The 16,504-nt window shown below is 36.9% G+C and overlaps 1 protein-coding gene across 1 annotated transcript in view; it reads left to right on the top strand.

Moving 5' to 3' along the window:
• LOC136874573 (uncharacterized) overlaps window positions 1–16,504 on the top strand; it is a 198,353-nt gene that overhangs the window by 150,840 nt on the left and 31,009 nt on the right. The window contains exons 20-22 of the mRNA XM_067148209.2: window positions 5–398; window positions 4,355–5,211; window positions 11,900–12,186. Coding sequence (XP_067004310.2) covers window positions 5–398; window positions 4,355–5,211; window positions 11,900–12,186 — 1,538 coding nt within the window. The remainder of the gene's footprint in view (window positions 1–4; window positions 399–4,354; window positions 5,212–11,899; window positions 12,187–16,504) is intronic.

Below are 16,504 nucleotides of genomic sequence, written 5' to 3'. Positions count from 1 at the left end.
CTAGGAATATCTTCTGGATAGTGAAAACATTATTGAGGCAATGTTGTCGGTCATCAGAGCCTCACATTCACATTCTGTTGTTGTGATACGTGAAGCCTCATCATGGGCAGAGATGGTTACGCAGCAGTTGCAGAATCATACTCTTATTCACAATGACTTATGCTTGGCTGGAATATATACCTTTCATAGTAAGAATATGGATGATCTTATAGGAGCAATCAGTTCTACCAATATGATGGTTACGAAAGATATAACCAAGAAGCTTCGCCCTGGAACCACAGTGATTCTGCTTCTGGAGGATCCTAAAGAGATACAGGCCTTCCTGAATGTGTGCCATACAATTAGTGGTCTAGTCTTCCTAACAGTCCTACAAAGTGTCGATGTCAAACTAATTACAGGTAAGAATTACAGTCAGTTTAACAAGTAAAAACACTGCTAAGAATTATTACACAGAACCATCCTTTCATTTTGTCATATTATACAAGATAAGAGAAACATAGGTGCTGAGTTTTGTAAATTTCCTTGGAGCTCTATTCTCTTTATAATAAAAATTATGGTGCATACAGTAGCTAAATATTAAAAGTATCATTCACAAGTAGTTAATAAAGATACATTACACCCTGGACACATGTAACCTTACTTTAATTTTCCATTTTAGGCTATGAATCAAAGTTAGGCATGGACATTTAATTCCTCTAGATTATAGCAAAAGTGCTGTGATGTATTGAACTCCCATGTATAAAATCATCAGTAATAACAAAACTAAATGACACAGAAAAGACTATAATTTGAAATTATCAATTGACATAACGTGTTCCTTTCATGTACAGTAGCTTTAAGTATTTATCTAAACTAACATATTTACAATACAAATGCAATTTTCTCCGGTGATGAGTATTTTTGGTCGGAGTGAGCAGTGCCTCCTAGCAATGTCTCCCTTTAGGGGCTTTAAATGAATGAAAGCTTTTGAACTTTATCGGACCAGCAGTCAGTATATCAACCAATAGGTGAGGGAGTCAGCCAGGACTTGTGGTTGATACATCAGCCATAGCAGTACTTCTTGAAATGGATGAATAGTCGAAATATCAAACGCTTTTGAAAAGTATCTACTTGTTCTGTTACTGATGAATACATCAATGCAATGCACAGAAGAATATGAAGACTTCCCTTCCCCAGTGCAGTGGAAATGGCAATGCATTAAAACCTCTCATTGTCAAAAGCAGGAACACAAGAGTACCCTGGCAAACCCAAAACCCTTGAAAGTTACATAATATTGTGGGATGAGAACAAAATTTCTGTACGTTAAGAACGATTCACTTTGAGTCCCCATTTGAATCATGCATCACATCAGCCGATCACAACCCCGTTTTGAACTACAATGAATAAACTTTTTAATGTCCACCTATTCAATAAAATAATAATGTTGTTTATAGATGTAATTACAACATTCTAATTATATCCAGTACAAGTTTCAATGCATTTTTGCATCATCCTCAGCTGTACAAAGAAATTGGAAAATGGGCAAATTATATAAAACTCATGATAAATATTAAATTGTGCGTGATATAAAAACCCTACTACATTAAAACAATGACGCATAATAAAACCTTATTGAACAAGTTTGAACAACGCAGTTTATGAACCGTAGTTGAATTAAGGTGTAAAAATGTTTTAAAACAGAAGCTATGTTATTATTGTGAATTGCTCACCAAATTTATTGAGTTTATTACTGTATGTCCACAGGGACATGATTCAACTTGAGAACTGCTATTCAGCATTCAGTATATTTTTTGACTTGCAAGTTTTTAACTTGTTCAAGGCCAGCTTGCTCCAAGCAGAATCAGAAAGAATGCTGTTGTCATTTAATCACACATTAAAGTTCCTGTCTTTAGTAGCTACCTGCAAAAAATGCCTGCTTTCAGTGGCTATTTGGTAAAGAAATCTAACAAAGCAGAGATGGGTGGAAAAAAACAATTTAAAAAGTTAATATTTGTCATTTTAGGCACTTAACATTCATATATATCTTCAAAATAGGCATTGATGCTCAAAATAGGCATTTATGGGCACTATATAACCCATGTATTTCCTTCACAAATCGACTGAAATATATTTTAGAATTATAAGCCTGCAGTTCTGGGTTGAGGGTAAAAATAGGCATTTATGACAAAATCTTTGCCTTAGTTATAAGTTGTTTATTTTTATTTTGTTAGTATCACCATTATTACTTCTAGTTAAGTACAGAACTATGTTTTAGTCTGTTACCCTATTTCCCATGATTTTAAGTTACAGATTGAAAGATAAAAATTTCATTGTTCCGTATTGAAAGTATTAACGTTAAAATTGAATAATTGAAAAAGAGGTTCAACCTATTCAATACATAAGAGAAAGAAATGTAGTGATTACATTCTTATTTAATAGTAATTAGAAATGGGACCGGTTTCGACCCTAGTCCAGGTCATCGTCAGCCGTTCAAAACATAAAAAACATGAAAAACAATGCATATGAAAAAGAAAAATAAGTGAACTCTGGATCGGTATAGGATGAAATATAAAATGATGATGGGGGTAGAAACTGTGAGTCACTTAAAAGAAAACAGTACGTAATATTATAAATGGTAGTACGGCACACACAATGATAGGTAAAGTCTCACAATGTTTATGAACAGTGGAGAACGGTCAAATGGGTTAGTTTTTACACACCGTCAGGTACAAAGTCACAACACTATCAAACAACATATGAAGATCTACAAATATGTTGAAGTCGAAGACGAATAGATTTATAGAAGCAAACTGCCAGCTCCCGGTGATCAGCACAGCACACTCAAGGTCATGCGCTGTGGTCTCGAACGCCAAAGTAGAATGGAGAATATCCTGAAGATCCAGTATTTGCCTCAGTTGCGGGAAGTTAAGTACGTATATATAGATATATACAACGCAATTCAGTATAATTGAATGAGTAATTGTGCTCCTGCTGAGTTCTTGGAAAACAGTTGACTTGAAAAAACCCATTTCTAATTACAATTAAATAAGAATGTAATCACTACATTTCTTTCTCTTATTGAATAGGTTGAACCTCTTTTTCAATTATTCATTTTTAACGTTACAGATTGAAAGTTAAAACTTCTTTTCAGCTATCTATATTTATTTATTTAATCCAATTTTATAATGCGGCTACGTGTAAGAAAGGTTCAAGAGCTCTAACTTTACCACTTGTAAAGGCGTATATATGTTGAGTATTCAGCCCGAAGGCTGGTTTGATCTTCTGCAGCTCCACCAACAGCTGTCATAAATAGCCTAGGCGTTACTGAAGAGGCGTACTAGGGAAATGAGGAGTTAGGTAGTTTCCCGTTGCTTTCCTCACCGAGCCAGCCGTTGCTATTACATATCAGTCTGCCAAGCCCACTGAAATGCATGCACCAACCGACCCTATGAGCGATATTTTCATACCATTCATTTTTTTTTTTTGCTAGGGGCTTTACGTCGCACCGACACAGATAGGTCTTATGGCGACGATGGGATAGGAAAGGCCTAAGAGTTGGAAGGAAGCGGCCATGGCCTTAATTAAGGTACAGCCCCAGCATTTGCCTGGTGTGAAAATGGGAAACCACGGAAAACCATCTTCAGGGCTGCCGATAGTGGGATTCTAACCTACTATCTCCCGGATGCAAGCTCACAGCCGCGCGCCTCTACGCGCACGGCCAACTCGCCCGGTCATACCATTCATAACAGGGACTGGTTGCATAAAGAATGGTATTACTAGCATCACTGATACCTCAGTCACTTTCATATTGTCAAAGCCAAGGATGAGACTGTGACAGGTCAATGAAAGTAACAAATTTGATATAGCCCATACCAGAAGACATAGTGCACTGTAAACACTACATCTCGCCAGCAAAGGCATCATAAATAAAAAATAAATAAGTATAATGATAGCTCGACAATGGACTCATGTATGAAATGATTACAAATCTTTTGTATATATAGGATTTAAAATCAACCCTAGAAATCAAATAGGCCTATTTGTAGTTAAAAACTGTTACAAATGTAATTTTAGTTTTCTCCTTATTGTTATATTTCTAACTAATTTGTATCAATGCATTCCCTGAATGGAATAGAACTTTATTTCTGAATAAAGTTTTTTCTCTCTCAGTAAAAGGCTACATACAACAATCATATGCATAAATGCATGACTGTAATCCGGCGCTGTCTCAAGAAGTCCAAAATGCATAGCAACCCTAGCTTTAAAGGTTTAATGCTGTCTTATTCTTGATTCTTTTGCTGTGTCTTTATATATTTCTCCTCATGGACTATGTAATACTCCCTGTGTTTAAAATTGTTTATTGTTAATGTTTCAGATAATGCAAACATCATTACATTAAGTCCAGAATTCCGGAAAGATAGGAATGGGTCTTTTCCAACTGATGAATTTTATGACTGGATATCCTCTAACTTCCTCAGAATATCTCCTCATGAGCAGCGTCTGTTTCCCCCATCTTGGATCAATGAACTTCAAGCAGTCAACAATACAACCATCAAGCAAAAACTACAAAGTTTATCACTAAGTTTGCAGGACACCATGAATGTTGTTTCAGCAATTGCTGCAGGTCTTCATCAGTTTCTAAACATAGAGTGTGCACATCGCTTTGAAACTGCATCATTCCTTGAATGCAGGGACAGCTTTACAAGACGCTACAAAAACTTACATGATGACATCTTAAACATAATATCCTTAGAATATAGAACAAAAAATTTCATAGTATGGAAAGGAATAAAGAAAGCTGGTTCATGGAATCATGGTATTGGATTGCAGATAAATAATCCTGACAGTTTTTCTAATGTTTATTCTGACTGTAGTTCTATGGACTGCACAGAATGTGCTCAAGAGACAGAGATACATCAAATTAGTGAAATGCAACCTACAATATACCATAATTTACAATACGCATGGGCATCAATTCTGGGAGGCTTCACCTTACTTGGAGCATTCCTTACTATCATGACAGCCCTCTACTTCCTTGCAGCAGCTGCTCTTCCTCACACCAACTTGTCGAGTGGCACTTCCGTTTTGGGATACCTCATATTGCTTGGCACGCTTCTGTTGTTCATTTCAAATCTAAACTTTGTCCTTGCCCCAACTCCTGCAACCTGTGGAGCTCGTCGTTTCTTACCAGGCCTGTCCTACGCACTGATCTTTGGAGGAATGTTATTGAAGGTAAAAAATTATCTTTGTTTGGTGCTTAAGTTTTCTTATGTCAGATGTATAAATTTTGGATGTAATCTTATATGCATTGAGGGCTGAAATGTAGGAAGGTATGACCCAGGTGAAAAATATTTCAAAGAATTTAATACAGTAACTAGAAACTAAGCCTCCGTGGCTCAGGTGGCAGCATGCCGGCCTCTCACCTCTGAGTTCCGTGGTTCAAATCCCGGTCACTCCGTGTGAGATTTGTGCTGGACAAAACAGAGGTGGGACAGGATTTTCTCCAGGTACTCCGGTTTTCTCTGTCATCTTTCATTCCAGCAACCCTCTCCAATATCATTTCATCTGTCAGAGAGGCTTTGACAGCCTGCACAATTCCTATTCTTGCTGCTAGGTGGGGCTCATTCATTCCATTCCTGACCTGGTTGAATGACTAGAAACAGGCTGTGGATTTTCAACTAGAAACTAAAACCAGACAATTTGAACTGTTTCTGTGATTGTTGCATGCATCATGTGGATCAAGAGAAAAATGAACTAATGCCAGAATGTAAAGTGAGGCTTGTCGTGGTCCCTTGTTGACCGATTAGTGAAGGTGAATAATAATAATAATAATAATAATAATAATAATAATAATAATAATAATAATAATAATAATAATAATAATAATAATAATAATTCAGACCAAACAGGTCATGCCCAGAACAAATTTTCAACCTCAAAACCATACTTAAACTACGAGCCCTCAGACAAAATCCTACAGTATGCACATTTGTAGATTTCAAAAAGGCATATGATTCAATAGACAGACCCTCACTATTCCAAATTCTAGAAGAGAGAGGACTAGATCCCAAAACCCTAGAACTCATAAAACAAACACTAACGGGCACAAAATCTAAAGTGAAATTTATGGGAGAAATTTCAGAACCCTTCGACATTCAAACAGGTGTGAGACAAGGTGATGGACTCTCTCCTATTCTGTTCAACGTCGTCCTAGACAAGGTTATGGAAGAATGGGAGAAGGAACTCAAGAAACGTGAATCTTGGAAACCGATCCGATTGGGCTTTCCCAAAAACAACCTCTACGTACCATACCTTGCATTTGCGGACGATCTGGCGATTTTAACTGAGGATGAGGAGACTGCCATCAAGCAGCTTGAGATACTTAAGGAATCTGCAGAAAAAGTGGGACTACAGATTTCATTTGAGAAAACTAAATTCTTCTGTTCAAAGACAGATATCACGAGCCTGAGAACAAAATACGGTAAAATCGACCGGGTCTCGTACTTTAAATACCTCGGAGAATTCATCGAACCGACAGGCCTTGAGAAGATCTCACAGCAAAACCATCTCCAAAAAGTCAAGAAGGCATTAGGGTTAGTTCAAGACATCTACAACAAAAAATGCATGTCAAGACAGACAAAAATTCGGCATTACAACACAGTCATAAAACCAACAGTTCTTTACGCAAGTGAAACATTGTCACTTAACAGTAAACAAGAATTAGAAGAAATAAAAAAGCAAGAGAGGAAGATCATCAGGAAAATCCTAGGAGCAAGATATACCCAAGATGGTTACAGGCTACAATCAATCAAAACAACAGAAAAAGTTTCAAACATTGAAACTGACATTAAGAAAAGACGAATGAAATTCTTTGGACACCTCACAAGATTACCAGAAAATCGACTGTCAAAAAGAATATTAAATTATGTTAGCTCACTTAAGAATTCAACACCTTGGCTGGACGAACTTCGGAAGGACCTCAAAAATGCAAACATATGTGCAACAGACATTTTAGAAAGAGACACCTTCAGACACAAAGTCAACAAGTGGGAAGTTACATCAGAGCAACCAAAGCAAAAACAGTGCAGACCGAAATGGTCGGAAGAACGTAAACAAGCCTTCTCAGAGAGAATGAAAGCCTATTGGAAGAACAAGAAGAACCCCAAAAAAAGCTTGATTGAGTTGTTTGCTTAATGTCTTCCATTATTGGGAGAATATGCTAATAATAATAATAAATAGTAATAATAATAATAATAATAATAATAATAATAATAATAATAATAATAATAATAATAATAATAATAATAATAATAATAATAATAATAAATATAACAATAATAATACAGTAGAACCTCAATAATTTGAAATTGGTTAATTCAAAATCCCACCTAATTTGAAGAACCTCTTGTTCCCAGAACCATGAGGTTTGGTTTTGCAAATTATTTAAATTGTTCAATTCAAAATACAAATAATTTGTGATTTGAAGAACAATATCAGTCACATTACTGAAATTCAGACTTTTAATTCAAAATTGTCTTCCCCTTTTAAAAAAGTAGTGTTTTACAGAATAATTTAAATTCAAAATTTCTCTGCATCCTGATAAAACACATCTTCCAAATGTGCAGGAATAGTTTTCTGCACTTTCATCACTTCAGTGTGTCTACAGAGTGCTTCAGAATTACTAAGTTCAAGTGTTTAGTTCTTATGTATTCTTGCAGTTACTCATTTTACCTAAGTTTTAGTGTACAGTTACATACTTCATAGTTTTATTTTATTTTAGTTGATTATTAATTATGGTATTTAGTTTAGGATACACGTGTTTGTTTTTGTGTTACATGATGACTAAGCATCACTATTCTCCCAAGACACTGAGTGAGAGGATAAAAATTAGGAGGGATTTTGACAAAAGATTTTTGTTTTTAACTGAAATACCTACAGAATGTGGAATTCCTGCATCAATGCCTTTAACATTTTTGAAAATCCTGATAACATAGAAGCTCAAGAAATGCAGGGTGAAAATACTACAAATAGATGGTGCATTCGAGGAGCTGAATGCTCTGATTTGGAAGTGGAATTGATTGAATGGTTTCTGCATGTTTGAGCGAACAATATCTCTGTTGATGGTGAGGTTATTAAGGGAAATGTTAATGAACTGGTGTTAAAGATGGGATTGCAATTTCAGTGTTCAAACGGTTGGCTTCAGCATTTTAAGGAACACCACAATATAACAAAGCAAGCAGTGTGCAGAGAAGCAGAATCAGCGAACACTGGCGATGCCGACAGTTTGCAAGAAAGCATGGTTCATATCATCAATATGTGTGCACTGAACAACATTGTGAATGCCGATGAAACTACATTGTTGTTCGTTGCCGAGCTTGAATGGACGTATGGAGAGAAGTGCCATGGTGGGAAATCATATAAGAATAGGGTCACTCTCTTGTGTAACAATACAGACGGAAGTGAGAGACTCCTCTCCTCATCATAGGAAAGCCCAATAACCCACGATGTTTTAAGGACATCAGGAACTTTCTGTGCATGAACACGGCATCTAAAAATGCATATAGTACAGTAATCCAATGAATAAAGCACTTACACAGGGAAGCCAGCAGCATAGATTTCTCCTCATCTTTGAAACATGTTTTTCTTTTTTTCTTCCCTGGTGTGAGGCTATGTTTGCCAGTAAGTTATCCAAGTGCATTAATTGAATAAATGCACCTTGTTGGATACGTTTCAGAAATAGGTTTTTCCATGGCATTTTAAACTGTGTCTGGCCCCGTAGTGTAGATGTAGCGTGCGTGCCTCTTACCTGGAGGCCCTTGGTTCGATTCCCGGCCAGGTCAGGGATTTTTACCTGGATTTGAAGGCTGGTTTGAGGTCCATTCAGCTTATGTGATTAGAAATGAGGAGCTATCTAATGGTGAGATAGCGGTCCTCGTCTAGAAAGTCAAGAATAACGGCCGAGAGAATTCGTCATGCTGACCACACGACACCTCGTAATCTGCAGACTTTCGGACTGAACAGCGGTCACTTGGTAGCCCTTCAGGGCTGTAGTGCCATGAGCTTAAAATTTTTAACTGTGAATCAAGGTGATTGTATGCAATAATGGGTCTTTATTTTGTGACGCGGCAAGGGTTGACATTCCTGAATTACGAGTTGTGGTGGTTAATTCAAAATCATGTAATTTGAAGTCCGATTTTTGCACCCCAATGACTTTGAATTAATGAGGTTTTACTGTAGTAGTAGTAGTAGTAATAATAATAATAATAATAATAATAATAATAATAATAATAATAATAATAATAATAATAAATTAATAAAAATAATATGTATATGTCTACCCATTAGTCCTGTTTCCTAATACAGGGACAGGGATGTAGCCAGGGAGGTGGTTTCTGGGGGTTAGAACCCCCTTCCCCCATGGAAGTTTTACAAAAAGGAAATAATCGGAAACTGACAATAAACTAATAATAAACATGCAGAGACATAGTTGTAGAACCAACAGATCTGTAATTCACTTATATCAGTGTCATTAAAATGACAAGTCAAGCAAATGCCTTCATTAGTTTCTACCATTATTTTGTAACTATTTAAAAAAAACATTGTCCGATCCTACCTACACTACTGATAGGGATAAGGTGAGGTGAAATTGCATGGCATGTTTTTATGGCCAGGTTCCCTTTCTGCCTCCGTTCATGATGGTGAATGAAACTGGGTAAAGAGGTGAAAGGAATTGGCTGTGACCTATCAATATGAACTGTCCCAGCATTTGCCTGTAAGTGAAAACGGAAAACCACAGAAAACCATTCTCTGGACAGCTGACAGTGGGGGTCAAACCTACTCATCTCCCAAATGTAGAGCCTTGGCTCCATACCCATGGTGCATTAACATGCACAGCCACTCCATTTGGTAGTACTAGTAATGTAGGTTAGAAACATTTAGAACTGATGCCATTTACATGGCTTGCATACTAATCTCAGTTCATCTCAATATTTTGATTATATTGCCATCTAGTTACAATGCAGAATTCTACTGGACAGTTTCTAAGAATCTGAGTTTATTTGCTTGGGCAGTCATAGATTCTGCCACCCTAGAGGTCATCGGCATTCCAAAAATCATGGCATGGTGTGCCAAGATTTTTGTGTGTCTTTCAATAGTTAACTTGAAAATTTGGGATCATACATTAAACAGTAGGCCTACCTCAGATCCAGAGAGGCAGCTAAAATGACTGTGATCATCACCCTTGAAATACTTCATCTGATGTCTTGTTACTCTTAGTTCATCATGGTCATCAGTACACAGTATTATGAATACTGTATTTTTCGGACCATAAGACGCTCCTGTCCATAAGACGCCCCTTGATATTTTGATGAAAATTTAAGGAAAAATATAATTTTACTGTATTTTCAAACAATATTTTACAGAAATAATTTAGTTTGTGTACAAACACAAATTACCAGTAGGTAGTGCCATAGTGTCACTGTAACAAATCACAAGTAGGTATTGGCTTCCTGCTGCCCTATTACCGTGTAATTTTGCATACTCCATAACTTTTAATTTGAATGAAATGAAATGGCGTATGGCTTTTAGTGCCGGGAGTGTCCGAGGACATGTTCGGCTCGCCAGGTGCAAGTCTTTCGATTTGACACCCGTAGGTGACCTGAGCGTCGTGATGAGGATGAAATGATGATGAAGACGACACATACACCCAGCCCCAGTGCCAGTGAAATTAACCAATGATGGTTAAAATTCCCGACCCTGCCGGGAATCGAACCCGGGACCCCTGTGACCAAAGGCCAGCACGCTAACCATTTAGCTATGGAGCCGGACAATTTGAATGCTAAGTCATAAAGAAACATCTTCTGTATAACTGACATTGTGTACAGTAAATTATTACTAACAGAACTTGCCCTACTGGAACTTGCTACTGATTACAAAGTGAAAGCTTTTCTTTCTACCCTTCCTTGAAGGTTACCCAAAACGGTAGTCAAGATCGCATCTCTTTGTGTTTGTCTCGTGCGATAAGGAAGTGGATGGGGAAGGAGTTGCGAGCTGCCCTGTTAGGAATTCCCTGGCAACTCACATTCCTGTTAGACCAATGCAGGTATACCATGGCCACTGTTTCTTAACTGCAGTAATTAAAGGGGTTAACTGCTCAGAGTATTGTAAGGAATATTTTGGGCATTGGTGTAGCAAATTACGTATACTCAGTGTTTAAGTGTGATAGACCTTCAGACCGTAAGATGCAGCCTTATTTTAGGCACTATTTTTTACAACAAATAGTGCAACTTATGGTCTGAAAAATACGGTAAATTATCCAGCTCCTTGGCTGAATGGTCAGCGTAGTTGTCTTTGGTTCAATTCCTGGCCGGGTCAGGGATTTTAACTTTAAGTGGTTATTTCCTCTGGCTTTGGGGCTGGGTGTTTGTACTGTCCCCAACATTCCTACAACTCATACACTGCACACAACACTATCCTCCACTACAAAAACATGCAGTTACCATGCACGGCAGGTGCTACACCCCTCTTTGAAGCATCTGCACCAGGCGAGCTAAATATGTCCTCCGACATTCCCAGCACTAAAAGCCATACAATAAATGAATAATAAAATAATGGATTAAGATCTCTCTTGATATGTTGTTATGGCAAGTTAACTGGTCACATCAGTATGTCTAATGGCTTCCTTGCCTCCAGTCAATAATTGCTTGACTTGACCTACTTCAAGTTTAATTCATTTCCCCCTTAATCCTTTTTGTTTTTGCTATCATACTATTTCTGTTCTATTTCCTATTTGTTAGCTTTACTTGTCTAATTTTCTTACTGGTCATCATTATCCATCAGCAATTAAAATGGATAATCGTCAGTAATGCGCGTGAGCACTCTACAAACATTATTTCTCATAATGATTTGTGCTTCCTTGAAGGTTACAACTACATGGAGAAGGATAGAAGGAGAACTTATTGAAGACGGCCTTGGTCGCCCGTCCAATTTACTAGTTGCAGCTGTTATCTTAACACTGGTGCAAGTGCTGCTCTCCGGAGGTTGGCTGCTGCTAATCCCTCCACAAGTTTACACGATCGCCAGTAAAGACTCAGTCATCTGGCGCTGCTATCCCAGAGGAAACTTTGAGACTCATCTCTTACTATCATTATTTTATATCATCCTACTATTGTCAGCAACTTCAGTTGTGGCACTGCTATGCTGTTCTAGGTAAGTCATACAATGCATATATTTTTTTGTTATTTTTAGCTCAATGACAGGCCATGGGCGCCCGCAGGATCTTTTCCAGGGGGGGGCACATTAACAATTTTCTTGAATATAAAAACCAATATAACGTCAGCAACATTAAATTGTTTACAGAAACTTCCAGTTATAACATATGCTAGCTGACTGTCAGTAATTTCAGTTTATGAAATAATCTAGTATGATATTAAACAATTGCCCCCCCTTGCGGGCGCCCATATGACAGGCTGAATTTCCAAGTAGTACTGTTCAGAGTGAAAAGTTAAAATTCAAAATCACTAACATGCCTGCAAACAACTACCATATAATTTGAATACCACCCGCACTGTTTTTTCGAAAATATCGCTTCCAAAATTGGGTGCGGTTCTTATTTAAAACAAGCTATTTTATATATATAGATATGTATTCTCATTCAATTAATTCAATTAATTTTTCAATTCTTTCACCCCCCCCCCCTCCCCCCCCCGTCCATTGGATTTTCCGAGAATACGTGTTTCTTTATTTTTAAAGCAGATTGCAAATATCAAATTTCACGTCTGTAACATCTTCTTTTCTGAGATATCAGTAGCCTAATTAAAAGAATTCAACACCATTTTCAGTCACTTTTACCCCCCCCCCCCCCTCCGCTAAAAATACACGTTTCTTTATGTTTAATAGAGATAAAAATACCATTTTTCACTTCAGTAACATGTTAAGTTTTTTGAGATAAACTGTAAAAATTCTCATTTTAAAATTTCACCCCTTTTGAGTTCCCCTTAAGTGGAGTTTCCAAACACAAATCACCTATGTTTCTTTAGATTTACAGGAGATTACAAACACCCACGTTTTACGTCTGTAACATTTTCCGTTTCCAAGATATTCTGTAGATATAGTCTTTCAAAAATTCACCCAATTTGTCACTCCTGTTTAACCGCCATTAATTGGATTTTCCAAAACTAAAAAATACGTGTTTCTTTATTTTTAAAGGAGATCCCATATAAAAATTTTCAGTTCTGTAATATATTTCGTTTCTGAGATATATGTATCCTCATTAAAGGCATTCAACCCATTTTTCACCCTTTTACACCCCTCCTATTGGGATTTACAGGAAACAAAAAATACGTTTTCCTTTATATTTAGAGGAGATTCTAACTACCAATTTTTACATCTGTAAATTTTAAAGTTTTAAGATGTATAAACACTCATTTTAAAAAAATTTACCCTCCCCCCTCTTTACCCCCCAATATTTGGATTTTCCAAAATCGAAAACATACATGTGTTTATTTATTTTTAAAGTAGATTCTAAATACCAATTTTCACATATATAACCTGTAAAAATTTTGAGATAGATACAATCATTTTAAAATATTACTCCCTTTTCACCCCCCCTTAAATTGGATTTTCCTAAAACAAAAAAATACGTGTTTCTTTATTTTTAACGGAGATCCCAAACACCAATTTTCAGGTCTGTAATATCTTCAGTTTATGATATATAAGTAGCCTCATTAAAGGCATTCAACCACTTTTTAGCCCCTTTTCACTCCTCCTATTGCGATTTTCCGAAAACAAAAAAATACGTGTTCCTTTATTTTTAATGAAGGTTCTAAATACCAATTTTTACATCTGCAAACTTTAAAAGTTTGGAGATATAGATTCACTCATTTTAAAAATTCACCCCCTTTTCACCCTCCCATTAATTGGATTTTCCAAAAACAAAAAAATACGTGTTTCTTTATTTTTAAAAGAGATCAAAAGTACCAATTTTCAGGTCTGTAATATCTTCAGTTTCTGAGATATAGGTACCGGTATCCTGATTAAAGGCATTCAACCCATTTTTCCCCATTTTCACCCTTTTTCACCCCTCCTATTGGGATTTTCTGAAAACAAAAAAATACGTGTTTCCTTATTTTTAAAGGAGATTCTAAATACCAATTTTTACATCTGTAAACTTTTAAAGTTTTGAGATATAGAGCAACTCATTTTAAAATTTCACCCCCGTTTTCACCCCCTTAGCGAAGGAATATGCAAAAATCCTCTCTTAGCGAGCACCTACGTCTTAATATGAATATGTCCCCAAAATTTCATCTCTTTATGTCCAGTAGTTTTGGCTCGGCGATGATGAATCAGTCAGTCAGTCAGTCAGTCAGTCAGGACAAGTTATTTTATATATATAGATTTGGGGAAAATTATCTTTCTGAATGTGCGTAAATCGGGCATCACCGCCAATGCAGATTGGCAACAATGCTCTCTCCACTCTCAGTGTACGCTGCTTCTGCGCTTGGCGTCAGTCTCACACATGTTCTCGGAGTATCAACATTTCACAAAGCGTTTGCAATCTTTTACTGCGAGTGAGAAAATGAAAGTAGTTGGGGAAGCTGAAATGATTGGAAATCGTACCGCCGATAGGAAATATGATAATGACGAGTCATGTATTCGCGATTGGAGAAAGAAGAAAAATGTGCTATTAAGACATAGTGGTGATCGTAGAGCTTTCTGTGGACTGAGTGTACAGTTTTGATGGCATGGAATCGTATCCCAGGAGACCTCATACGCAAAGCTTCAGGAAAAGTAGCATTCCTAATGTTGTGGATAGCAGCGATGATGACATTTTGTGTGAAGATGATGGTGATGAAAGTTCTGAAGTTGGTACTGATGATGATGGTGATGATGATGAATGAACTTATTGGATATCGTTCTGGAAATGTTTGTTTACTTTTATTTGTATTTTCTAATCATTTGATGTGTTTAGTAAAGATTGTAAATAATTTTGAGTTCACCTTCTTTTTTAAAAATTTTGTTCTTTCAGAATAAGGGTGCGGGTCTTATTTGGTGGTGGGTGGTATTCAAGGTTATACAGTAATACCATGAAGGATTGGCGAGATATCCTGAACTAGAGTTAGCATACCGTAAAGTGGTTAATTTTTAAAATCTTAACAGGCTGTGAGCCAAGACTAGAGTATCATCAGATGTATGTATGTTGAGTATTCAGTCCGAAGGTTGGTTTGATCCTCTACAGCTCCACCAACAGCTGTCATAGATAGCCTAGGTGTCATTTAAGAAGCATACTAGGGAAATGAGGAGTGAGGTAGTTTCTCATTGCTTTCCTCACTGAGCCAGAAGTTGCTATTACATATCAGTCTGCCAAGCCCACTGAAATGCATGCACCAACCGAACCTATGAGTGATATTTTCACACCATTCATAACAGGCTGCATAAGGAATGGCATTACTAGCATTGCTCATACCTCGGCTACTTTCATATTGTCAAAGCCAAGGATGAGACTGAGACAGGTCAATTAAAGTAACAAATTTATTCTATCCCGTACCAGAAGACATAGTGCACTGTAAACACAACATCCTGCCAGCTAAGGCATTATCATCAGATATCGAAGTCTAATAATGTTGTTCCAGTCCATACAAAGGACGATTTACAAACTATTTTGAATGGATTTTACCGTTCCCACTCTTATGTCGACAGAGTGTTGACCTATCCCTAAAGGTGTAACAGCTCCTGAGTTGACATGATGACACTATTTATGTGCATTCTACTCCCATCTACCAATCCTTTCTTGGAACTCTCAGCACATGGATGGGTTTGCACATTGTCTTAAGTTTTCCTATGAAATCCTTCCTTTGACTCAAGATTTTTGCACAATTTAGTTCATTTTATTGTCTAAAGATAAAGCGCTCCCCTTTCAAGCACCATGCTAGGGCCAGTGCATTTACTACGGAGTAAACGCTGCATCAGGTAGTACTTCAAAGTGTTAACTTGAGAATAATAAATGGTAAAAGGGAGAAGATTATAAATCTCATGAAGGCAAATGATCTGGTCGTTCTCAAAGAAACAGAGTACTGTAGACTATTGAATGGGTAATGAGAAGGGAGGAAGAAATGAAGTGGCATTAGCTGTAAGAGATAGGCTTCAAGAAGAAGTAAAAGATAGAACGACTAAGGCCAGAATTAAAATTAAAGCCAAAAGCATTGTGATCATACAAGCACAATGCTCAGAGAACATCAAATGAGAATTTGAAGAAGATCTGCAAAAACAACTTAGTGGAAGAAACCAAACTGTTATGGAGATCTCAGTACCCATATAAATGGCAGTGCATTTGACATATTTTGACTCCAATTTGTAATTCTATAACTATTAAACCAGTAAAGTCTAATATTCTAAATATTTATTGTGGATAGAGATTATACAAACTTTCCAACTCCTGAAAGTTTCATTTTTCTATTGTATCCCACACCAGAGTTATGAGGTCCCAAATATTGGAACTTTTGAAAAGATTCAACAATATAACTGCATG

The sequence above is a fragment of the Anabrus simplex genome, chromosome 5 (assembly GCF_040414725.1).
Source record: "Anabrus simplex isolate iqAnaSimp1 chromosome 5, ASM4041472v1, whole genome shotgun sequence".
In the NCBI taxonomy this organism is placed as follows: Eukaryota; Metazoa; Arthropoda; class Insecta; order Orthoptera; family Tettigoniidae; genus Anabrus; species Anabrus simplex.
This window is presented reverse-complemented; position numbering and strand designations above follow the sequence as displayed.